The sequence below is a fragment of the Ceratotherium simum genome, chromosome Y, assembly GCF_057802395.1.
Source record: "Ceratotherium simum simum isolate JZ-2026a chromosome Y, ASM5780239v1, whole genome shotgun sequence".
NCBI lineage: Eukaryota > Metazoa > Chordata > Mammalia > Perissodactyla > Rhinocerotidae > Ceratotherium > Ceratotherium simum.
Window position 1 is genome coordinate 5607559 of NC_141941.1, and position 25185 is coordinate 5632743.

The 25185-nt window shown below is 40.1% G+C and overlaps 1 protein-coding gene across 3 annotated transcripts in view; it reads right to left on the bottom strand.

Moving 5' to 3' along the window:
- The window catches only part of LOC147911626 (patatin-like phospholipase domain-containing protein 4), a 110037-nt gene that overhangs the window by 19815 nt on the left and 65037 nt on the right, over window positions 1-25185 (bottom strand). Inside the window, exon 7 of one of the 3 annotated variants that reach the window (XM_087427804.1) lies at window positions 7294-7370. The exons of the other annotated variants lie outside the window; for them this stretch is intronic. Coding sequence (XP_087283930.1) covers window positions 7296-7370 — 75 coding nt within the window. The 3' untranslated portion in view covers window positions 7294-7295. Of the gene's footprint in view, window positions 1-7293; window positions 7371-25185 lie in introns of those variants that run through there. 3 annotated transcript variants of the gene reach the window in all.

Genomic DNA, 25185 nt, shown 5'->3' on the forward strand with positions numbered 1-25185 from the left:
TGCTACTCGTATCCCGCTAACCTCCATTACACAGTAGGGAAAGGAGATTTAGTATAAACATCCTCCTGTGAAACCAGAACCTAAGTCATTTCCGCTGGCCAGGAACTTACATTATTATGAGGAAAATAGGGAAAGACACACAGATTAGCACCATAAAAGAGTAAGCAGGATACTTTGCAAGTTATTCACGCAAGACTTGTGTATTGAGAACTCCTGTGTGCCAGGAACGTCGCTCTCTGCACTATAAATACAGCAGGGATGACAAGGATCCTGTTATCAGGGATCTTAGATTCATGTCGGTGTAGATAACCAACACACTAGCAAATGAAGAAAACCACTTCAGATAAAGAAAAGTGCAGAACACAGCCGGGTGGATGAGCTGAGGGAGCCACGACCTTAGATAGACTATCAGGGAAGTCTTTGATCAAATGGCATTTAAGCTGAGCCCTTGTGAAGAAAGGTGGCTGCCACGCCAACACATGAGGAAAGAGGAAAGCGAGTAGAGACCGAGGGAGACTTGGAGAAACAGGGAATCAGAACGTTAGGAGCAAAGGAGAGGCAGTGCAAAGAAAATCTTTTTGTTCCTTGCAGGACATGGAAAGGCGAGTTGAACTGTATTATTCTGATTGCAATGAGAAGCTGCTGGGTGGTGTTAAGCAGAAGACTCTAATAATTATTAACATACATTGCTTACAAATCTCTCTAACTGCCTCGTGGTGGCTGGGCTGGACTAGAAACTGGGAGACCAGTTAGGCGGCTGCGGTCCCTCCTCTTTGTTCGGGGATTCTGCATTTGCAAATTCATCTGCTCGCTACAATCTATCTGTAACCCTCAAATCCATACTCGCGGTACTTTCGAGGCAATTCACCGACATGCGCAGAGCATTGAAAAAATCAACATATTCCCAGCCAGGGCTGAACAAGGCAACGCCCTGTCTCCTCGTTACAGCTCTCAGGCATAAACAAGTGTCCTTCTTGTGGTCTATCCAGTGCCACGTTTTTCATATTTCTGTGTCTTTTGTTGATGTTGCTGTTGAAAATGACCGCTGTGGAGATCAAGATTTGGCGACCCTGGAATATGTCTCTTTACCTTGTTTGTTTTCTCTGACGGACATTTGACCTCCCCCACTAACTGCCTAAAGAATTTAACATAGAAGACCTATTCCAGGAAGGAGTTACTGTCATCTGATGGCCGTAATGTAATGTAAAATAGATGTTACAATAGGAAAGGCACCAACAAGCCTCTCTTATTGAAAATTCTGTCTCTTCCCAGCCACATTCTCTAGGTGGCCCTGCTAGGAGTTGCCAGACAAAGATTTACATTTATAAGGGGAATCTCTATTTGTAAAGGTATCTCCCTCTCTGTGCTCTGGGGAAGCGGGGATGGCCTCTCTAGAAACTTATCAGTGTGGAGGATAAGGCCTTAAATCTACACACCCTTGATTACTGTGATTTCTGTCTCCCTCCCCACCCCCAACATCTTCCTTTGTCTTTAGCTGAAGATGGTATTTAAGATGAGAATCTCTGCTATTGTGTTGAGAAACTCAGTTTCCCTGGTTTCTCCCATGTACACTCCCATGTTATTAAACTTGGTATTATTTTCTCCTGCTACCCTGCTTGTTAATTATTTGGCCAGCCATAAGAAACTTAAGGTAAAGGGCAGAGGGGGATTCTCCCTCTTCTCCCTCACCCCCAAGCATAGAGCTGAAGTGCTATGTGGTGTTCCTAAGCATAAGATGGCTGGGATGTGTCTTAGGGAGAAAACACATGAGTTAGATAAGCTTCTTGTAGACATGAGTTATAGTGCCAACTTTATAGAACATAACTACCGCGAATAACAGAATCGACTGTATTTCAGTAGGTCCAGGTGGGAGACAGAGGTTGTGGGGGTGAGCAGTGGCTGAGCTTGGTCAAGTGACAGGGTTTGAGAGGGATCTGGATGTCAGGCATAAGAAATCCAGCAACATTCCCGGGTTCTGACACTGAGTGTGGCGCTAGGAAAGGATTCTTCCAACGGAGAAGAAGAGAGGCACGTGAGGATTTATGAAGAAGGTGGCATTTGTGAAGAAGGCCGCATTTGAACTGCACCTTGAAAGAATGGGCTAACGTATGCAAAATGTATTTATTTATCACATATACACATCTTTATGTGGGAATTACATACAAGGCGCAGGAGAGTGCAGCTCAGAAAACTTATGAGCAAATTAGAGTCATTTCTTACAGTATGTTTTTTTGTTTTTTTTGGTGAGGAAGATCAGCCCTGAGCTAACATCCATGCCAATCCTCCTCTTTTTGCTGAGGAAGACTGGCCCTGGGCTAATATCTGTGCCCATCTTCCTCCACTTTATATGGGACGCCGTCACAGCATGGCTTGACAAGTGGTGCGTTGGTGCACGCCCAGGATCTGAACCCCGGGCCGCCAGCAGCGGAGCGCGCGCTCTTAACCGCTACGCCACGGGGCAGCCCCATCTTACAGTATTTTTAAGGGATACATTTTGTTTGTACATATCGGGAACCCCAACCCTTATCCACAGCAGACAGATATACTAACTCAAAATGAATCATAGATGCATGCAATAAAAAAGACCCTCAGATTAAAAAAACTATAGCAAAGGTAATAAATGCATTTCTGTTTGTGAAACAAAAAAAAAGAAACGAAGGTTTTGACATAGTAACAAAATCAGACTGCAGAAGTTAAGGTGATTTAAGCTGTCACTAGAGAAAATCTAGATAAGAGAGACCTATTACTTTACAAATGAAGAAAACACTTCCTTCCCTCCCTCCTTGCTTCTTTCTCTCTTTCCTTTCACAAAAGTTTTCAATACTCATTCAACTCTCCTGATGTTTCAGAGACTGCTCTAGAATCTACAAATATGGTAGAACTTACAGTCTATTGAGGTGAGGGGCAGAGAATTATCAAGCAAAAATACAGTTCACAAGGTAGTTGCTTTAAATGGGGTTAAATGGTATAAAGAAAAAAATAGTTACATATTACAGTTTGGAAGTGGGTAAGGGAGAGTGTGGGCAATTTTATACAAGGAGGTGAGAGAAGCAAACCCAGAATAATGCTATTTATCGCTAGAAAAATCAAATTAATGGAAGTATTGTTGTATACTAGATGGTAAATTTCTGTACAATCTCTACCTCTTAATATGCGGGCATAGACCACTTGTCCTTAACCAATATTTAGCTCTTATTTTAACAACGACTTTTTTTACTGGAGAATGGAGATTTAGTTGAAGCCAAGTGGTGGGAAACATCAGTTACGAAGCTGCGTCGGTGTTAGGAGGCACTCTGCATCACCCGCTACCTGATTCAGCGGTTTTCAACGTGGTGTCCTCAGGCCATATGCCTCAGAACCACTTGAGACCTTATTTATAGGGCAGGAGACCCCCCTCCAGGCAATCTTATCTTTAACAAGCACATGGGTGATTATTTGGCACCTTAAAGTGTGAGCATCACTGACTGTCTGGTTGCAAATTCCCAATTTCTGGCAGAAGGTTGAGGGGGACGTATTTTGGGTGGAAGAGACCTAGCCCATCTTTGTGATAATGAGCCACACTGGACTCTCTCACTTCATTTGGGAACTGGTTAGGCTTTCCAGACTCTCAAGTCTTCCCTTTCCAGGAGAACACAGAGATGTGAGTGATAGATCACGGGGCCAGAAGTTCCAGGCAAATTAAAGCTCCACTGATGCAGGAAAAGCCTCTTAACTTCCCAGAGTCCCAGTCTGCATACAGGAGTAGAGGGTCAAAGGGACGGTAATGGAAAACCACACTGCACTCTCCCAATGCCACTGGAGTCATACAACGAGACTTCGAGGGTCATACACACACGTCAAATGTTGATGCTGTGTTTCTGTGAAAGAAAAGGACCGAAGGTGATTGAGTGCCTACTATGTGCCAAGACTGCTTAAAATATTGTCTCAAATTAAAATAAACTGATGAAATTCTCCCCAAAGCAGTTTAGGGATAGCATTGCTTGCTACATTCTATAGGGAGAAATAACTTGCAGAACAGGAGAACACAAATGCAAACCCAAAGCTTGGCTTTGCCAGTTTCAGGTGAACTCTAAAAGCACAATTGATTATTTTTGATTGTTTTTATTATTATTTATTTGATTATTTTTTTCTAAATTCTCTTTTTTTTTAAAAAAAATTAAGAGCATTTCATGTACTCCTCATAGACATCAACCAAGAAAGATTTTAATTTGGCTTTCCTTAAACAATCCATCATCTGCTCCCACACTGTTTAATAACATGTTCTAATATTATGAAATCATGGCTGAGTTCTAAAAATGCATTTCATAACTTATACGGTGGCTTATCAGTGGCAGTAGGCTTAAAATAAATAAGAATTACAGATACTAGTCTCAGAGTTTATACATTTTTTATTACTGATAACCATAAAACTGGCAGACGTTTTGCCTAATCATATTTCAAGTATAGTGTTCAATGAAAAAAAAATATTTTTTTTTACCCGTGGAAACATTAGCAACACAGAAAAGTACATGTGAATAAAACTTTCAATTTTGGCAATCTAGGGGAGAAAACAGATATACTATTTCCTATTTGGTTTCTCTGCTCAAGACATGTTAAAAATCCTAAGCCAAAGATAATTCACGGTACTTAATCATATACTTTCTGATGTGCCTGTCATAGCACTGTTGTCACTCCTCCTATTGACTTATGTCTTGTGTGCTTATTATTAAAATATTTCTCCTGTGCCCGGGAGTAAGGAATCTGGCTGTAATTCTACTAACTCATTTTAATGCAAATTTTCAGAATCAACATATTTAATGTATGTGTATTGACTATTTACCAATTTGTAATAAAACCATATTTAAATAAATGTAACAAGCATTCTGCATATAGCATATGATTTAATGGTTCAAATGTCTCCATGTGCAGATGTGTGTGCATACACACATATATACACGTATATATGTGTACATACATATGTATATATAAAATATATGTATATATTAAAAAGACCTTATTTTTTTACTTAGAAGAATTCTTTTATTTATTTATTTTTTAAAATTATTTTATTGAGGTCATATTGGCTTATCACATTGTGTAAATTTCAGGTGTACATTATTATATATAATATGTATATATGATTTTTTAAAAAATTATGCTCCATCAGGAAGCTGTAACCAATATTTGTATGGGATCTAAAGGATTAAATTCATTTATGCTATATATACGATAATTCACTTAAAAATTTGCCATTTAAATCAATTAACAGTCAGCATATTGCAGTCACAGAATTTGAAAGTTTTCCATAATTCTAAATTTTAATTCCATTACTACACAGCAAGCATTCACTGGAGAAAGTCTAGTACTCCTGTGGTTAACTGTACAACGTTTTAAATCCACTAAAACTTAATAAAATAATATCCTACAAACAAGAGAATTAATTTCTATTAACTATTTATCTGTTTGTATAGTCCCTGGCTCATCATAAATCAAATAAAAGCCTGATACCCCAGAGCAGTGAAGGACACATAATATACCTGTCCTAACATGATTTTTATTACCTGCCCTTCCCTCCGGAGGAATACAGTGAGCGAATTAATGAAATTGGCTTCTATTATTGACTCATTGCATTTTTTTTGTGTGTGTGTGAGGAAGATCAGCCCTGAGCTAACATCTGCCAATCCTTCTCTTTTTGCTGAGGAAGACTGGCCCTGGGCTAACATCTGTGCCCATCTTCCTCTACTTTATAGGGGACGCTGCCATAGCATGGCTTGCCAAGCAGTGCATCGGTGCGCACCTGGGATCCGAACTGGTGAACCCCGGGCCGCCGCAGCAGAGCATGCACACTTAACCACTTGCACCACCGGGCCGGTCTGACTCATTGCATTTAAAGTGAAGAAGCAACACTGGATGTTCAAAGATTTAAACTGAAAGTACACTAGGAATTCTAAAGTCAGTTGTAGAGAAGGGACAGGTGAAGACAAAGCAAGGGCTGGTTCCTGATGGTGGTGATTTTCAAGGCGGGAGGGGCGTGCCTAGGCCAAGGGGACCGAGGGTGGTTTGTAACTAAAGCATAAAAACCTTCAGCCGGATATTTTTGGCAGGAAGTCCAGGACAGATGTGGGAAACCCAAGTCAAGTGCTAAACGCCGAGTTGTAAATTGAAGGTTGCTGTGGACACGAGTCTTGAGCCCCCAAGGGCATCGCACAAACAGGGAACTTGATGAGAGCATTAGAGAAACAGGTGACTCGGCAGGGCTAAGAAGAAAAGTCAGAAGAGCTGATGAAGAGGCTGTAAAATTTCACCCGTACCATTTTGTCCACGACCATTCCTGATGATAGTAAAGGTCATAAACGTTAATTAAATCTTCAAAAGAAGGTGCATGCACAGATGAAAAAGTGAACTTCCCAGGCCAATGTCTTCAAGGAGGTCCCCAGTTACGGAGGTAAGAGAAAGAAGAACTGTCACATGAAACCAAAGGATATTTAGAAGGATAAAAGATGATGCTGTAAAGGATGTGTCTCAGCAATGAAAATTAAAAACTCTAAAGGTGGAGCGATGGGTCAGACTGACTGAAAAGAGGCCAAGAAGTCAAGGAGGCTTAGGATGGCATGGACGTGCTTGAAATGATTTAAGACGAGTTTTTCTCCAGTGGCTAAAATGGATGTTTTCTAAGTGTTAGTTAATAAATGCAGAGGAAGTTTACAGAGGATATCATCATGATCTAAAGGGACTGCAGTGGAAATAAAGTTTCCACTATGTGTAGTGGCATGAGTGTATCTTTAGAGATGGCGATCAGAGAATTCTGGAACAGCCTGTCATATAAAAAGTAGCGCAAGTTTTATCATCTTAAAATAGCACCATCAGGTGCCTTCTCCATGAAAGTCATTACGATGACCTGAAGCTGAGATGTTCTTCAATTGTCATATTCATCCACAAACTCATACCAGTGAGCTACATGGAAATACCTCAAAGAGCCCAGACAACTGTCTATTGATGAAGTGCTTTCAATATCTCATGATAAGATAGCGCTTATAGTTTAAAATGCCTTTTCACATACATTTACTCATTTAAATCCCTCAATATTCTGTGTGGCAGGCGCCAATCTCATTTTACAATGAGAAAATTGAGAGTTAGAGAGGCTGGGAGACTTACATAATAAACGGCAGAGGACCTGTCTTTATGTCATATGTCAAGTGCCATTTATGTCTTTTGACTCCTTATGGAGCGCCCTTACTCCTTTTCTATAACTGTGGGAAGACAGCAGGTATACCCAAAATGTCAACTGTAAAATCAGTCCTGCAAGGTGCACTTACCTAGGTATCTGAGGAGTAAATGTGCAACACTGGAAACTTACTTTTCTGTTCTCCAACTGTCCCATCTACAAAACACTAATAAGAAGAAAAATATCTCAGCCATTGGGTGCTACGAGAATTAAGTAAATTAACACATGTAACCTTCCTAGAAGAGTGCTTGGCAAAAGCAAGCACATAGCAGATGTCTGCTATTATTACTGCTGTTGATATTGTTTTACTACCGTTGAGATGAATGTATACATTTCCTTTGGGGAAGCCAGTGGGTCACTTGAGAGGCCTCTCCAATCTGTAATGAAGCGTTTTGTTGGCTCTCATTGAAGCAGGCAAATATCTGAATGGGTGAGCAGGGATGAAAGTCCAGTTAACCTGCCTGCCCCTGACCTCACGCTCTCAGGCTCTCCTCCATCAGCAGCAAACACACACACACATACACACTCATACCCACACTCACACTCACACACCCTTTCCCCCAGACACGCACTCTCTCTCACACACATCCATTCACACACTTATATCCACACTCACACATTCACTCACACATACTCGCTACCATGTGCCAGGAGGGACACATACTACCAGCCAGGGACACCATCCTCCTGGTAACACTGAAAAGGAAGCATGAGGTCCTCTCAGCTGTGTCAGGACTATTCCTCCAGAGCCATACTTCAGCAGCCCAGTATCTCGCACGTCCACTTGGAGGGCATCAGGCCCTGAGAACCACTTTTCCTGCTGGCATCTCATCAACATGGTGGCAGTAATCCCTTAACAGGGAATTGGGTAAAGAATAATATTCAAATAAATGACCACTTACAGGCTCTCAGTGAGTGAGTAAATGTTGGTGTTAGCTTAGGATGACCAATAGGAACTGCTGGCAGATTGGCAGAGGCCAGGAGGAAGGATGTGGGGGAGTAGGCTGCTGGGCCATAGCAACCACTTCACAATAGCCTCTGACCTCACAGAGAAGGCAGTGTCAACAAGGGTAAAATTACACCATAGCAACTTTAGGACATCGGTCCACTGACTCTGCTTTGCTGCCTTCCTACTTGCCTGCCCCTTGAAGGCACCATGGAATGGATTCACACATTAACTCAACAAACACTTAAAGAATGCCTGTTGGTTGCTAAGCAGTCTTAGTTGCTGGAAAGAGAATAACGAGAAAGAGTCACCGGGTTCCTTGTCACCTGGAGCTGACATTTGAGTGGGTGTGGAACAGATACTACACAAACATAAAAACAAATAAGAGTAACGGTTGAAATTAGGGATAATGAAGGGGGCTATTGAAGTATACTGGAGAAGACCAGCTGCTGTGAAAAAAATGAATGAGAACAATGGACTAGGGGGTCACTTGGGGGCAGATGTGGCTTCTTCAGTTGGTGGATGCGACGCTGAACTGAGAATTCAATGGTTTGAAGGAACCAATCATGAAAAAGAAATGTGGGGCATGTATATTTCTGGCAGGAGGACCAGGAACTGCTAAGGTAAAGAGTTTGGGAGGTTCCAGAAAGGTCCAGAGTATCCACAGTATAATGAATGAGAGGAGAGAAAGTTGTAGGAGATACAGTCAGAGAGGTAGAGACGTGCCAAGGGGAGAAGATGGGTTTTATTCAAATCAGGATGGAGAGCCACTGGAGAGTCAGTAGCAGTCCCATAAAATAACCCAATTTATAATCTTATAGGATCATTCTGGCTGCTGAGTGGAAGGTGGACTCGGCGGGTAGGACACTGTGAGAGAAGCAGAAGGGCCTAAGGATCCAGTCCCGGTCACTCAGACAAGAGTGCTGTAAGTGGACATGACAAGAAGCCACCTGACTCATAATCCACTGACGAGATACAGATGAAAACTTGTTCTTGGACGGGATACAGGATGTGAGTAGATTATTTAGGGACATGCTCTTCCAAAAGAAGTATAAAATGAAGTACAGATAACTGAACACTTTATAAAACCCAATCTTAAGCTACTGCCAGCATCAGGGCTAACAATTCCAAGTGGAATCATCATCACCCCTCTCCCTGCCACGAAAGGTCATTCATGAAAGGCCATAAATCTGAAACATCCTACAGAATAGGATAAAGCGTGAGGGCTCTCCAAGGAGAAAACTTATCCTGGGAATATTTCATATCATGCTTTGCTAAATTGCTTCTTTGTTTAAATTTTTAAAGATCACAATGTTTAAGGATGGATGCAATTGAAAATCTATACTCAGAAATTTTTTGACATGGCAAAATAGGGTGATTTTTTTCTTCTTTGTCTGAACACAATCAGTCTACTCTGCCTTGAAAGGACCGCTTCGCAACACTGGCTTGCCACTGCCCTTTCTTTCCATATTGTAAAGATTATCTTTCCTACTCCACGCCCAAAGAATGGCTTACTGTTATTGTAAATTTTAAATTGTGTACCTCCCACCTTTGATTTTCTTGGAGTCATTATATAGCAGTATCATTTCAGTTCCTGGAGGGGCTTGAGTCTCAATTTCTATTTTGAATTTGTGATTCCCAGCTCCACATTTTATAGTGTTCTATTTTGTGCATTCAGCTACTGTAAAACGATTGCCTATTGCCTAGTTTGGGGGCATACATTTATAGCAATTTTGCCTTTTTCTTCAATCGGTTCTTCCCAGAAGGCAGTTTGCTGACGTTTATAGAGTTTGGTCTATGACGGAGAGTAAGATGTGCTTTGCATAAGGACATTTCTATCATTGTTCTTGAAGTGAATGCCGTGTAGGCTCCAGTGGCCATGCCGAAATGCAGCGTGAGGTATGATCATTTCCATTTTGATTTTTTTCAACGTAGCAAAAGAAGACAAGGAAGTCTTGCTGTGCTGCCAATGCAACCAGAAGGGTTTTTTTTCAGATGATGGTGATGAGAATGTCCTGATTATGTTCTGCATTCAGAGAGAGGGGACATTTTTGGGTGAATATCATTAATCCCCTGGCACTGACAGGGAATATCAAGTTGAATAAGGAAGGGCAGCATCCGAGGAAGGAAGCAAACCCTCCTGCAATCAAAGGCCGTTGTCAAGAATGAGTCACCCCCCTATCTCTTCATAGGGAGCCTCTCGGTAGGGGATATAAAAACAGAAAGAGACACTCAAAAGCTGTGCTGTCATTCTCGGTCCTCCCTGGCAAACTGCATCCCCAAATACCAGGTAGAGAAAGCTCTGAAAACAGCGGCAAGATCAAGGCCCGTTGCTGCAAAGGAAATGTTGTTCCTGGTTAGACAGAAATGTCTGCAGACTCTGAAGAAAAGGCAAAGTGCTTCACTAGAGATTGTTGATGCCTGAGAGAAACCTGCACAAAGTCTTTCTGGAGTCAACAGCGTTTATAGGGTATAACAGACACACACCTCCTACCATCACTCAGAAATATTGTGCCTACACAATGAAACATTCCTTGACTTTTAGTTTGGGAGGTGGCAAGAGGCAGAACAGATTAGTCCTTACAAATACATGTGCATGCTTTCTTTTATCAGCAAAAGAAAACATTAGACTAATGAATCTCTCTTTGGCTTCTCGCAACAAATGTCAATCTAAATTCACAACCCAAGCTTCTCAGACTACCCATAACGAGTATTTAGGAGCACCAAATTCCTCAGGGTTTTCTGATGGACTGTATCCTGATTTATACTTTATGTCCTTATTTTGTGCTGTGTCTTCATCTGGGAGTTGTGTCACAACCTTATGGTTGTCAGAAGATTCAGACATCAAATGAATGAACACGATTGTCTTTCGTTGAGGATGTTTATGCCTCATCTCCCTGAACATCTCAAGTTTCTTGGGATGTCCAGAAGTCCTTTTCTTGGTTATGCTGAGGACACGATTCTGAGGCATAAGGCAGCCTAACTGCCAAACCCATCTTTGGGAATCCTGCAATGGACTGTATTTCTTTTCTAGATGATACAGCCAAAGGGGAGACATCTACATAACACAGCATCGCATGGATAACTGACACATTATATCTACGAAGACAAATGACACAAAGTAAAAACATAAACAACTGCAAAAACTATATTCTGAACCATTTGGGTTGGTGGTGGCTGATAATTAAACGACGAGCTCACTTAATGAGTTGGAAAAAACAATATTGCTGAACAACTCATAGATAACTCAGAAATAGACTGCAGACAACAGACTTGCCAGGTCACGGAATCTGAATTTTTCATCTCCCCAACTTCTAATCAAGCCTGGCCACTTTCTCATGCACTAGGTCTTGCTCTCAATCATAGACAACACTCATGCGATTGCTGCCATCTATACTTGGTTGAGATGATGAGAGTTCTTCAAGGTTTTTTTTGAGACTAAATACTGCTTTAAAAATGATCATGCATTTCTGTTCAAAACACATATTTGAAGTTTGGCTACATAACCTATCTTATTTGGACTCCAATTAACGAAAAGGATCAAAGTACCCAATGTAGAAGTAGTTAAGAAAATCATAGCACCTGCAGGAAATGGAGTATTATGCAGCTTTTAAGAATCATGTTTGCAATGCATTTACGTTCATGAGTTAAGGTTTGAAAATAGAATATTATTCAACAAATACAGGCTATAACACTATCTATACAGAATTAATTAAATTTTGAAAGATATATACATATATACCTAGGAGGCCTATGTATACTCCTACTTACACCCTCTTATGTACATTCCCCACCACACTTAATAGAGAGAGAGACAGACAGAGACATAGACCCAGAGACAGAGAGAAACAGAGAGAGAGGAAGAAGGAGGAAGAAAAAGAATGGGAGGAGAAGGAAAGGAAAAATATTCAGAATCTTGAGAGATGTTAACAAATGACTATCTCTGGTACAGACATTATAGGTTACTTTTCCTTTCTTCTTTGCCTTTCAAGATTTCTGAAATACAATGAAACATCATCCCAGCTTGTTATTCTGTAAAATCAAAAGTATATGACAATGCTGAAACTCCACATTTCGTGAAAAGCATGTATTTCATGCTTTTGACCTGCTGGGGACAAAGGACTGGCCCAAGTCTGACACAATGAGATCGTTGGTGTCTTCTGATTGATGCTACACTGGAGACTCTGGGAATCGGATGTGAGCTTCTGCCCTTGCTTTCGGTAATAGAGGGCAGGATAATGCCCGCATCTAAGAACCCAGACTAGAGACGAAGAGGCCTCCTTTCAACAAGTCCATGGCCCCAGCATGGCCACGGCCTCCCCAGTAAGTTCGCTTTATTCCGCCTTGAGGCAAAGAAGTGTCACAACATAACTGAGCCGTGGAATCACATCAGCCTGCCTGACTGTAGAGCAGGAAATCCAGTGTCTTCAGAAGGAAGAGAGCATTGCTCTAAAGGTGATTACTCTGCAGACAGATACGTGATGTCTGGCTACGTCTTCCCCAGAAATGACTCTTGCCCTCTCGGTCAGGGGGAATAGCAATGTTCACTTTGGACACGTATGAGGAAAATACAAATCGTGAAATCTATGGCTTAAATGTGCACACAAAGAACTCTGCTTTTTTACAACTAATGCTAATAAATACAACTTTCTTACTCCAAGGTGATGTTTTAGTAGGAATCTTCAATGATCCTGATTACACTTCAGCAAATGCATCATCACCAGGCAGCTGCTGTTCTGACCTGTGATGTCCGACAGCTGGCTGAGCTGCCATCTGGCATTCATTTGAGATGGTCACCTGGGAAACCTAAATTATCAAAACATCCATGAATCAGGTAATCAGGTACCATCATTTATCAGGTAGCCACTTTGGGTTTGAACCAAACAAAGATGAACTTGAAAGGTGTAGAGACGGCAGCAGTGACACTTGAAGAAAGACCTTGCCCTGATCTATTTCTATCAGCTCAAGAAAATAAAGATAGACATTTCTTAACTTAGATCTCTCGTTGGACCAAATATTGGGGAAATTAAACTCCCCCTGCTGCATGATAAAGATTTTTTTTTCAGTTTTTCAAATAGCTGAGATTCCTTTCTTTGACACACACACAAACAAGTATACAAGATAGAGGCTTGCATATATTTTAATGTTATAATTTTGATTGCTATTAAGTTAAATCTGGGGAAATTTTTAAAAAGCATTTTAAATGCTTTAGCTGTGATTCTTGAGTTTTAATCTTTTTTTTCATTAAACCATTTCCATTGTAAACACATTTTCTTATCTCCGAAGATAGCGCACACTTACACAATTTTTCTCATCTTCCTTGCCATCTCTCCTGTTCAGCGTTTTTTTTCTTTTTTTGAGGAAGATTGGCCCCGAGCTAACATCTGTTGCCAATCTTTCTCCTTTTTTCCTTTTTTCCTCCCCAAAGTCCCAGTAGATAGTTGTATGTCATAGTTGTACATCCTTCTAGCTGCTCAACGTGGGACACCACCCCAGCATGGCTTGATGAGTTGTGCGTAGGTCCACGCCCAGATCCGAACCAGCGAACCCCAGGCCGCCAAAGTCGAACTCGGGAATTTAACCACTACGCCACCACTGGGCTGGCCACTGTTCAGCTTTTAAATAGTAGACTCTCCCAGGACTCCATCCTTGACCCCCCATGTTCCTCCAGCTGTTGTGTCTCCACAGTCAATGTTATCTATTCTCATGGTCACATAGGGCATTTATACCATAATGACTCCCAAATTCTTGTGTCCAGCTCTGACCTCTGCTCTCAAATCTTAAATCCAACTACCTAATTGATATCTGCAGTTGGATGCCAACAAGGCAACTCAAAATTAATCCATCGAAACTAAGGCCATTGATTCTAGATCCCACCCAAACTCAAACTCGGTCTTCCCATTTCTCCGTCCCAGGAAACAGCATGGCAACTTGGATTCACACACCTGATTCCTATCTTTCCTCTTCCCACATCCATTAATAGACTATATTAAGAAGTCTGTCAACTCTACTTTTAAGTTATATTCCAAATCTGTCCGATTTTCTTCATTTCTACTACTGACATCTTACTCCAGGATGCCATTGTCTTTCATCTTCGCTGTTGCAAGAGCTTCCTAGTGGTCTCTCAGCCACCACTCTTCCTCTTACACAGTCCAGTAACTATTAACCACAAATTCCACAGTTTTGGTTATAAATTACCACTCTTGCTCCAAACCCCCAGTGCTTCCAATCACACTTAAAATGGAGTGAAACTCCTAGCTTAGCCTAAAAGGCCTTCCATGACTCTCTTTTACTTACCACTCTGTGCTCATCCCCCATCGCTCACCCTCAACTACAATGTTTCATCTGCACTGGCTGATTCTTCAGTTCCTCAAACACGCTAAGCTAATTCCTGCCTACAGCCCCCTTCACTGGCTGCTTCCTCTGCATGGCATAATCTTCCCCAGTGTGTTCACATGTGCGAGTTCTTTTTAACTTTCAGGTTTCAGTTTATATGCCCACTCCAAAAGAGCCAGCCCTGACCCTACAATATGAAGTAATCTGTCACTCATTCTCCATAACATTTCCCTGACTTATTTTCTTCATAGCACTAATTACTTACTACTTATTTGATTTTGAACAAGTGATCTTTTTACATTTCATTTTCTTGGTCTTTAAAAAGGGCATAATAATATTCCATAAAGTTGTTTTCAGGATTAAAGGAGTTAATACTTGTCAAGTACTTAGGGCAATATTCACACAGGCAATCAATAAATCTATTTTGGCACACAGTATTCGATAAATACTAGCTGGCTAATATTAACTATCATATTATCTAGGATATTAACTAACTTGTTTTAAATCACAAGTAATAATTAGGCAATAATTCTGCCATGCAGTGCCCATATCCAATTTCCAGATCATCATTGCTGCTTCCAAACTCAAGCAGGTCAGATAGCAAAGGTCTTAATTTTATTCTCAAAAGTCCTTAGCTTAAAAATACTACACACTGGCACTATAACCATTCTTGCACATGTCTTTCATTGAACACATGTATACGTGTATGTTGGATATTTACCCAGGAGTGGAAATGGTGGGTCATAGAGCAAGCATGTATTCACCCTTGTAAGATACCAGCAAACAGTTTCCAAAGTTCTTTTTCCAAATTACACGTTTACACTATTTTTTAGGTCCAGTCAAGTGGTTTTAAAATGAGCTATGCTGAAACATAATTCTTCCAGAATATAATCCATATGACAAAATGTATTCCTATTAGCTCAAAAGATTATTATAATTAGGAAGAAATATATCAGCATAAAAATGATATAAGAATTACAAATTACATATCACTGTGCATTTGTATTGCATGTATCATTATTTGGAATATCTCATTATTTTAATTGTAACCAATTACTCCAGTTGGAATAGTCACAGCAAGCGGTATTATATATTTTAGGGATAAATTAAATATATCATCTAATAGCTCATCTTAACATCCTGCTTTTGCATTCATTAAAGGATCAAAGTTTCCATTAATGCTCAGAGAAATTTTGAATCCACATAAATATATCATTAGGCTGAAGGTGAACATCTTTAAGGTAGATTTAGCAGCAGGTTGGAATGTTAACATGATGGCTAATATGCATTTCTACTTTTAATTTATGACATGCAGTTATGATTCTGTTGCAATACTCATATCCATTGTACCATCTGTAAGGTTTAAAGATAACTAAACATGAAGATGATATTCTGTAATTGTTTTATTGGGTTTTTATTGTACGTGAATCCAATATTGTCCTCATTTGGCTTCATTATTGATTCCCTAGGTAAATAAATTATTTTCCAATTTCTTAAAGTAGACAAATACATTTATTCAATAAGAGAAATGAACATTTTGAAAACAATTCTGTCTTTAAGCCAGAATTTCAAAGATTGTAGTATGAAAGTTGAATCTAATAATATGCCTTTCTACTGGACTTTCCTCTATCTACCAAAATAAAATGCCTTAGAGTTGACCTTCCACGGTTTGGAGCTAGCGTTATCATAAATTTTGTTACTTTGTTTTATTTTTGATGCTTCTTCCCACCCTACCATCAAGACATACTTAATCTGAGTTGTATGCAATGTATTGTGTGGTTAATTCATTGCCCCAGTCAATGTGCAGGTTTGCTAATTAATTTTAATTTGGCATTTCACTTACACTGTTTCACCAGATTCTCACTACATAACCTGCCTACTTTTAGCTACATTCATTCTCTTCCTGTGTTTTCCAACGGCTTTTACATTGGTTTCCTCTTTTATTTGGCACATTTCTTGTGTATTTTTAATGGTTGTTGTTGTTAGTGTGGTGGAGTGGATTCTGACTCCTACTGCCCCTGTGGACAGCAAAGTGGAACCCTGCCAGGTCTCTTTGGGCCATCCTCTCACCTTCTGGTGCTCTATCAGACAATGCTCAACTGCTATTGCTGTTCATAGGGTTTTCATGGTCAATTTTTTTGGAAGTGGGTGGCCAGGTCTTTCTTCCTAGTCTGTCTTAGTTTGGAAGCTCTGCTGACACCAGTCCACCATGGGTGACCCTGCTGGTGTTTGAAATACTGGTGGCATAGCTTTCAGCATCACAGCAACATGCAGTCGCCACAGTACGACAACCGACAGACAGAGCTGTGGTTCCATGATCAGAAAATGAGCCTGGGCCCCTGGCAGTGAGAGTGACGAATCTTAACCACTAGACCACCAGGGCTGGCTATCTTTTAATTGGGGCTCATTAATTTACATTGATTAAGAAATAAGTCCCACAAAAATAAAAATACACTTAGTACAGCCTTAATATTGGGGGAACTAATCAATTTAGCTTAATTTTCCGGAATTTGTGCTTTTCTTTTTGAATAAGGATTTAGAAGTGGATAGAAAATAAATCAATTTGGAACATGTACCACTCCCAGTTGTTAGTCTAAACTTCTTCACAGGTTGTTTGTATCCCAATCCATCAAAAACACAAACGTACTGTCTCAGTTCACTCAGGCTGCCATGACAAAATATCGTAGACTAGGTGCTTAGAAACAATAGAAATTCATTTCTCACATTTCTGGAGGCAGTGAAGGCCAAGATCATGGTGTCAACAGATTCAGTGTTTGGTGAGATCCTGCTTCCTGGCTCATAGTCTTCTCACTGTGTCTTCTCTCTGGGGTCTCTTTCATAAGGGCACTAATCTCATTCATGAGGGCTCTACCCTCAGGACCTAATCACCTCCCAAAGGCCCCACCTCCTAACACCATCACATGGGGGTTAAGATTCAACATATGAATTTGGGGGAGACACAAGTACTTGGTCTATAGCACACGTTTTAATAACATAAAGCATTATTATGAAGGAATCAGAAGGCCATGGCTATATGCATTCCCCCATAACATTGTCATTTCTTCAAGGAATACAAACAATGACATTTTATAAAATTTTGATATAAAATAGCTATCTCTAAAATAGGTGTGAGTTCTAGCATCTAGTCGTTGCATTATAAGAAGGTCCCATTTTTATATAAGCAAAACTCAAGCACCATATCCTGTGTGATTTGTATTTACATCGTGGCTTTGGTGAGAGGGAGGTATCATAGAAAAACAAGGGCTTGGGAGCCTGGCAAATGTGAGTTCAAAACCGTGCTCTGACACCTGACTTTAAGTTGATCACCTTACCTCTCTAAGCTGCCATTCATCCTCTGTAGGAGAGAGATGACACCTTCAAGAAAATAGTTGTCAAGCTCTTAGCAGAGTGTAATGCAAACTGCCCTTCAAAATGGTTGTAGCAATTTACAAACTTCCAGTGCCATGTGAAAATTCCACTGAATTCTCTCCGTCATGGCCCAAACCAACCAGCTGCTAAGCTCCTACCATTTGATCTGGAAGAGAGTCAAGAATGGCTGTATGGCAGAAGCTTAGAGTGCCCAGGTGGGAAGGTGAGTGGTTGATGAGAGGTGATGCTGAGAGTGTGGCAGGGTCTAGTTCATGGAGAACCCAGGGGTTGATTTCAGTTAAAATTGGTCTTTATCCTAAAGGGCAAGACCTTTGAACACATTCTTCCCTTTGTCTAGACATCTCTGTCTGGTCTTCACCCCCTCCTCCCTATTCCTTCTGGATTGTCACATGTCTAATGCCAATTCCTATTTCAAATCTTAATTAAACGTCATCTTCCCCAAGATGGAACTTCTTTATTTTTTCCCTGACACACTTCGTCTAGTCCTTTTCAAATTCCTGGTTCATCTTAGATGCAACATTCTCCAGAAAGCTTGACTTGTATCTGTAATTGACTTGCGTGAACTCACATGTACTTAAATTCAGATATTCATCACACTACACTGCAATAGTTTTTTAAAAATGTGGGGGCCGGCCCCATGGCTTAGCGGTTAAGTGCGCACGCTCCGATACTGGCGGCCCGGGGTTCGGATCCCCGGCGCGCACCAACGCGTCGCTTGTCCAGCCATGCTGAGGCCACGTCCCACATACAGCAACTAGAAAGGATGTGCAACTATGACATACAACTATCTACTGGGGCTTTGGGGGAAAAAAAAAAGGAGGAGGATTGGCAATAGATGTTAGCTCAGAGCCGGTCTTCCTCAGCAAAAAGAGGAGGATTAGCACGGATGTTAGCTCGGGGCTGATCTTCCTCACAAAAAAAAAAAAAAAAAAAGTGTTCTTTCTCCCATACATATGGCATCCCAAAGAAGACAGGAATGCTTCGCCTGTGCTCACTATCCTTTTCCAACTCCTCCCTCACTCTCTCTGCTTAATCCTTCTCCTTCCTCTCCCTTCCAAGACCTCCATCCCACTAGCCTTGGACTTGCTCTTGACTAACTCACTCTCCTATCTGAGGACTCAAGTATCAGTCCTTACAGGAAGAAGTCCAACAAATACTGATTTAATGACATGAGAACGTGAGAAATATAAAGGATTCAGGGCTGTTCTTGCCATGCCTCCAACGAGCTGCACTTATAACTTAGTCTATTGTTGTTTCTGCCACTGTTGCTTAGAATTCACTTCGTTTTCCTTTCATTTCCTTTTTTAGCGAGTTTTCTAGTTTCCCCTAAAGACTTATTTAATCACAGATATTGTAGGACTTAATTAATTTCTATTGAGTATGGTCTCAAAATATCTAACACTTAAATGCAGGGTCTACTGTTTTCCATCAATGACTTCCCTAGCAAACACTGAGTTATTTACCCACAGAAGAGGAAATATACACAGTCTCATTAATCTCCACTCTGCCTAACCCAAAGTCCTCCTCCTCCCAGACCTAAATGTGAAACATATTGAGTATTAAAACTCATATATTATTTAGAGAGTACCATTGATTTATACAACTTTTCCTTGGTCAGAAGTCTGGTGATTCATTGGCCACATATTCAATTTGACTGCAGGAAGAGCTACTGTTTGCAAGAATACTATTTCCCAATGCATGAAAGTGTTGTAGTGGGTTTGTGGGTTAGCCAAGCAAGAACTCTCTGCTGGTATAAAAACCTGAGACATTAGGTGTACCGTTTGGGGAATAAATTTTCTAAATACAGGCAACAGCTGAAAAGAAATTACAGCAATTATTAAAGTGGAAAGGCTTACACAGCATCAGAAATTATCCCACTACCAACATGTAGATGAAGAAATTTGAAGGCAATATGGATCATACTTCCAGACCTTTCCACAATGTGATGAACAAAGAACTAAGATGTGTCCAGGAGTACCACCCATTTTTTTAAATCACTTTTGTATTGGACAAATGTCTATTCCTTGCTAAGAAGTCCACAGCAAACTTCTATCATTGCTTTCTTGTGCATGTCTTAAAATACTGACATTTGCTCATCTAACTTCCTAAAGTTATCTGAACACTCCAATCCCAGCTCATTCTCTGTATTTTTTGATGTTTGAAAAATTTTTTAAATAAATAAAATAAAAACCTAATGTCAAAATCCTAACACTCGGAAAAGAAAGGGTTAGAAGCAATTGAGAATCCTTTCTCTCCTTTTACTGGAATCAAGAAAAAGAAAGGGGACCCGGGCAATTCCCCCTGTGAGCTTGCCAATGTCAGACCTCTTGGCAAACACTGTAATGGTATTTCCTAATGCGAGAGTCCATATCTTATCATCCACTTTTAGCAGAATGTAACTGGCCTGGCAAGTATAATTTATGGTTTTAGGGACATGGCTCCCTGGAAAATGTTATATAAGCTGTGTAACTATCTGTGCAGTAGAAAAGGAGATGTATTACGAGAGAAGTAGCTCCCTTCTGTATAGAAGATGTTCCCACAAGCATCGCTCAGAGACCTCACATGTTAAACCAGGGCCAGAGAGTGTCCTAACGAAACAAGAAAGGATTTGAGAAGTGTTGACGATGCTAGACCTTCCTTTGATGGTGTGGAATTATTAATAAAGTTTGATACTGGGTAAGATTTCAGAGTGAGTCTCATTTTGATAATCCAATGTGTCTTATCTCTATGTTGATTTTATTTTAGTAGATACTCCTTACCTTTGTCCATAGACATAAATATATCATACTTTAATATTTTATACATAATGTTCACTTATCTCTGGCATATTTGCTTGTAAAAAAGAAAGGCTCAAAATTAATGCACAAAGCATCCAACTTTAGAGGACAAAAAAAGAAACAGTAGAGATATGTTTCTTTAAGGATAATTTTCCATTTCCTCTGATTTTCTTATGTATCTTCTTTTTGTTTGATTTGGTCTATATATCACGTTAAAATATAAGCTATTTGGTCATCGTGGACTGTGCAATCCATTTTGAGACTGACAAACTAAAATGCCAGCTGGTAGCTTTTGTTTCTCATTGGTGGATTTCACAATAGAATAACTCAGTAGAGACCATGGTCTTTTACTGGGGGACCACCGTTCATAGCATCTGAAGTTTTTTCTCTTGGGGTGGTCAATTTCTTGAAAGAGGAACTCTGGCTGTCAGCAGTTGGTGGACAGATGCAGAAAAGACTGGATAATTAATGAAGAATTTAGCCTATTTCACAGTTTTCAAGGTCAAGGAACTCTATCTTGACATAAAAATAATCAATAATCATGTTGGAACTTTGCAACAGAAATTCTTGAGACTAGAAGCCAATGCAGCAATGCCTTCAAAAACACACGGGAAAATTATTCCCCACCTAGAATCCTATACCAAGCAAAATTATAAGTCAAGGATGAGCGTAAAATACAAATATTTGCAGATATTCAAAATCTCAAAAGTTTATCTTTTTTTCTGAGGAAGGTACTAAAGAGTCTGCTTTACTGAATGAGAAAAAATTGAGGGGAAAGACCATAGGCATGCCAAGACAAGAAAGAAGTCAAAGAAATTCCAAGAGTGACGATGAAGAGAAATCTCAGTATGGAAGCTACATAGCATGTCTGGAGGCAACCAGTCCAAGATGACACAGATATGTCTGAATATTTTTGAGAACAGATGTATGCTTCTGTGGGAGAGGTCGATGAAAACTCGATAATAACCAAATAAAATTTGGGCAAGCAAATAAAAGGCAATTACTAATTCCAGGGAAAACCAAAGAGCTGTACAAAATGAGAATGTAATCATTGTGCATTACGTGGTTTAGCTGTGAATAATAAGTATACAGCTTTAACAATATAAACAAAGTAGACTAATTTAGCCAAAACTTGTATGAGGGTGGGGAGTAGGAGAATAAGAGTGTTTGAGTAGAAGTAGTAAGAGAAATAAATCAATAAACAATAGCTGGATAATCTCTAAAACCAAAAGATTCAAAAATAGCATATGCTTGCTATTTTCAAAAAAAGAAGTAAATATCTGAAGAAACAACTAAAGTAGTTAAAAATGCACACCTCCAGAGTTCCAAGTATGGGGAAAAATGGTGCAAAGGACTGCTGTTTTCCATTATAGCGCAAGCAAGACAATTTTATTAAAAACATATATAACTTTAATACCTGTTTGAATTAAACATTTTTACAAAATAAAAAGGTTGAGACATTCCTGCTGTCTAGAAACTGTCAATTTCCAACCCCTGGCTTTTCTGCCACAGTACTCAAACCATTTCCACTTTATGAAATGGCTCACAGATGGGTGTAATCACTTTTGGGCACCATCCAATGGTGTTTTTCTCTTACCGATTTTTTCTGTGAAGTAGGTACCAAACTCAGATTTTTTTCTACACTGCTAAAGGAATACATGCATTGCTCCACGTAAATGTAATAGTTTAATCTGCATAATCTTTTAAAATTTTGTACGTTCTAAATTTTGGTGCCATCAGGCAAAGCTGTGTCCCTTTGTTCTAGCTAAACTTCTCTATTGGGAAACAAAGTCTGTCAAAATCTGGCCTTACTCTTTCTCAGGTTTTATCTCTTCCATCCTCTCTCATTGTCTCCACCTTGGCCATGTTGAAACTGCCCCCAAGCTTTTCCACACTCTGCATCTTCTAACATTATATTCCTTTATGCACCCCAAGAGAATTAAAAAGTTACTTTTTTAAAGTTTTTAATTCTAAACCCTATTAAAACCAAGACTCCCTTCAGGTGAGTCTGGTCCATCCTATGCTCCCTTCTCTGCCCACAACGCTGTGATTCCATTCGCTCTCACTTCCTCTGAGGAGCTAATACTTTATTTACATGTTTTCCTTTCTGAAATGAGATCCTCAAAGGTAGAGACTGTGTCTTAATCATCTTTATATTCCCAAGGTCAGCCTAGCACAGTAGCAGACACTTAGGAGAAGTACAGTCAATGAATACATAGTGAATAAATTAGTGGACGAATGACCAGCCTACGTGTAGTGTAAGGAGAGAGGGGTCATTGTTCCTCTTCTATATGTAAATTTTCCCCTGGCACTACCATCTGCACAAAATATAAAAAACAAACCTACAATGACACAAACCATTATTCAAAGACTGTTTCTATAAACACAGAAATGACCTAGCTCCTTTATCAATTCTCAAAACATCCAATTTTATGCTGAAATATAATGCCATTTTAATGAGGGGGTTGTCATAGTTGAAGTAATTGTGTCTGTCAGCAGAATAAAATTGTTTCTGTAATGGAAATCAAACAAAATACCACAAGATGTGTGTGTGTTCACTCAGATTGAACTTCCTGAAATTCTTTTCTTGAGATAGCATTGATGTTTTACACTTTATCTGTCTTCGCCATACAATTACACATTATGCAGATGGAATATCAGTGACAGAAGTCGCTTCTGGATGTTACAGAGAAATTGTGTGCAAAGTTCTTTGAGTTAATCATGAGCTATTGTTAAACTTGTCTTGATTTTTTTGTCTCTCTCTTTTTTTTTTTTTTGGTGAGGAAGACTGGCCGTGAGCTAACATCTGTTGCCAATCTTCCTCTTTTTGCTTGAGGAAGATTGTCCCTGAGTGAACATCTGTGCCAATCTTCCTCTATTTTGTATGTGGGACGCTGCCGCAGCATGGCTTGATGAGTGGCGTACGTCCGCGCCTGGGATCTAAACCCACGAACCCAGGATCCGAAACTGTGGACCCCAGGCCACCAAAGCAGAGCGCACAAACCTAACCACGTGCCACTGGGCGAGCCCTTAATAATTTTTTTTTTTAACAAATCAACATAGGGAAGAGGAAAGTAACCTCTACAGAGGAAGAAAATATAAATACACCAGCATGTGACTGGTGATAAATTAGGAGTGGGGAGAACACAAGATGATTTCTTTTTCTTCTTTTCACTTTTCACTATTTCTCGGTATTTCTAAAGGCTAAAAAAAACAAATCCTCTAAGGACCCTCTATTCCAGGTGTAACCCACAGACCAGCAGCATCTTGGACGTCACCTGGGACCCCCTCAGAAATACAAAGACTTGGTCCTCTCTCCAGAGCTAGTGAATCTGAATTTGCATTTTAACAAGATCCCCAGGTGTTGCATATGCACATTTAGGTTTGAGAAGCACTATTCTAAAAGATTCTGTCTTAACATCTAGCAAAATGGATGTCTCTCCATTTTTTAGAAAATGTACTTGATATTGCCAATAATGCTTTCAGTTTTCTTAATATAAATTAAAGATATTGAGAAATATTTGGTGAAATATATCACTGCCTACTTTACTGGGCCATGGAAAAGGTCACATTTCAGACAACCTGGAAGGTGGTGAAGAAGCGAGCCATGTGGCTATCTGAGGAAGAGCATTCTGAGGAGAAGTGGGCATTGCCCTTGCCTTAGAAGGGTGACTGAGGTGTTCAAGGACCAGCAAGAGGCTGATGTGGCCCCTTGGAATGAGCTGAATGAGCAAGAGGAGAAGAATAGTAAGAAGTCATGGAAGGGAGTCATGTAGGGCCTTGCAGACCTTTGTAAGGACATTGATGTTTACTGGCAGGGAAATGATGAACTATTGGAAGGTTGGAGTAGAGGCTGGCATTATCTGTCCTATGTGTCTCTCTGCCTACTGTGTTAGCAGTAGTCCACAGGAAAGAAAGTGTGGAATCAGGAATCCAGTTAGAATGTGACTGCCATACCCCAGGAGAGCAATGATGGTGGCCCATAGTGGGTAGTAGAGGATTGGAAGCAGTGGTCAGATTCTACTTGTACTTGGAAGACAGACACTATAGGACTTCATGAAACAAGGGATGAAAGGCTACGAAGGAAAGAAAGAGCTCAATGATAATTCTTAAGGCTTCGTCTGAGTAGAGTTGACATTAACTAAGTTGGAGAAGACTGCAAGAGAAGCAGGGGTATTTTCTTTTTCCTTTTTTTGGTTATGGTATTGCAGGAGGAGTGATGAGTTGTTCAGATTTTGACATGTTAAGACTGAGATGAGTATTTCCTTCTTTCTCATGGTTGAATAAGCCATTTGTGACAACATGGATGGAACTTGAGGGCACTATGCTAAGTGAAATAAGTCAGACAGAGAAAGACAAACACTGTATGATCTCACTTATATGTGGTATCTAAAGAAGCCAAACTCTCAGAAACAGAGAACAGAAATGTGGTTACTAGGGGCTGAGGAGTTGAGGAAACGCAGAGATGCTTGTCAAAGGGTACAAACTTCAGTTATAAGATGAATAAGTTCTCGGGATCTAATGTACAGCAT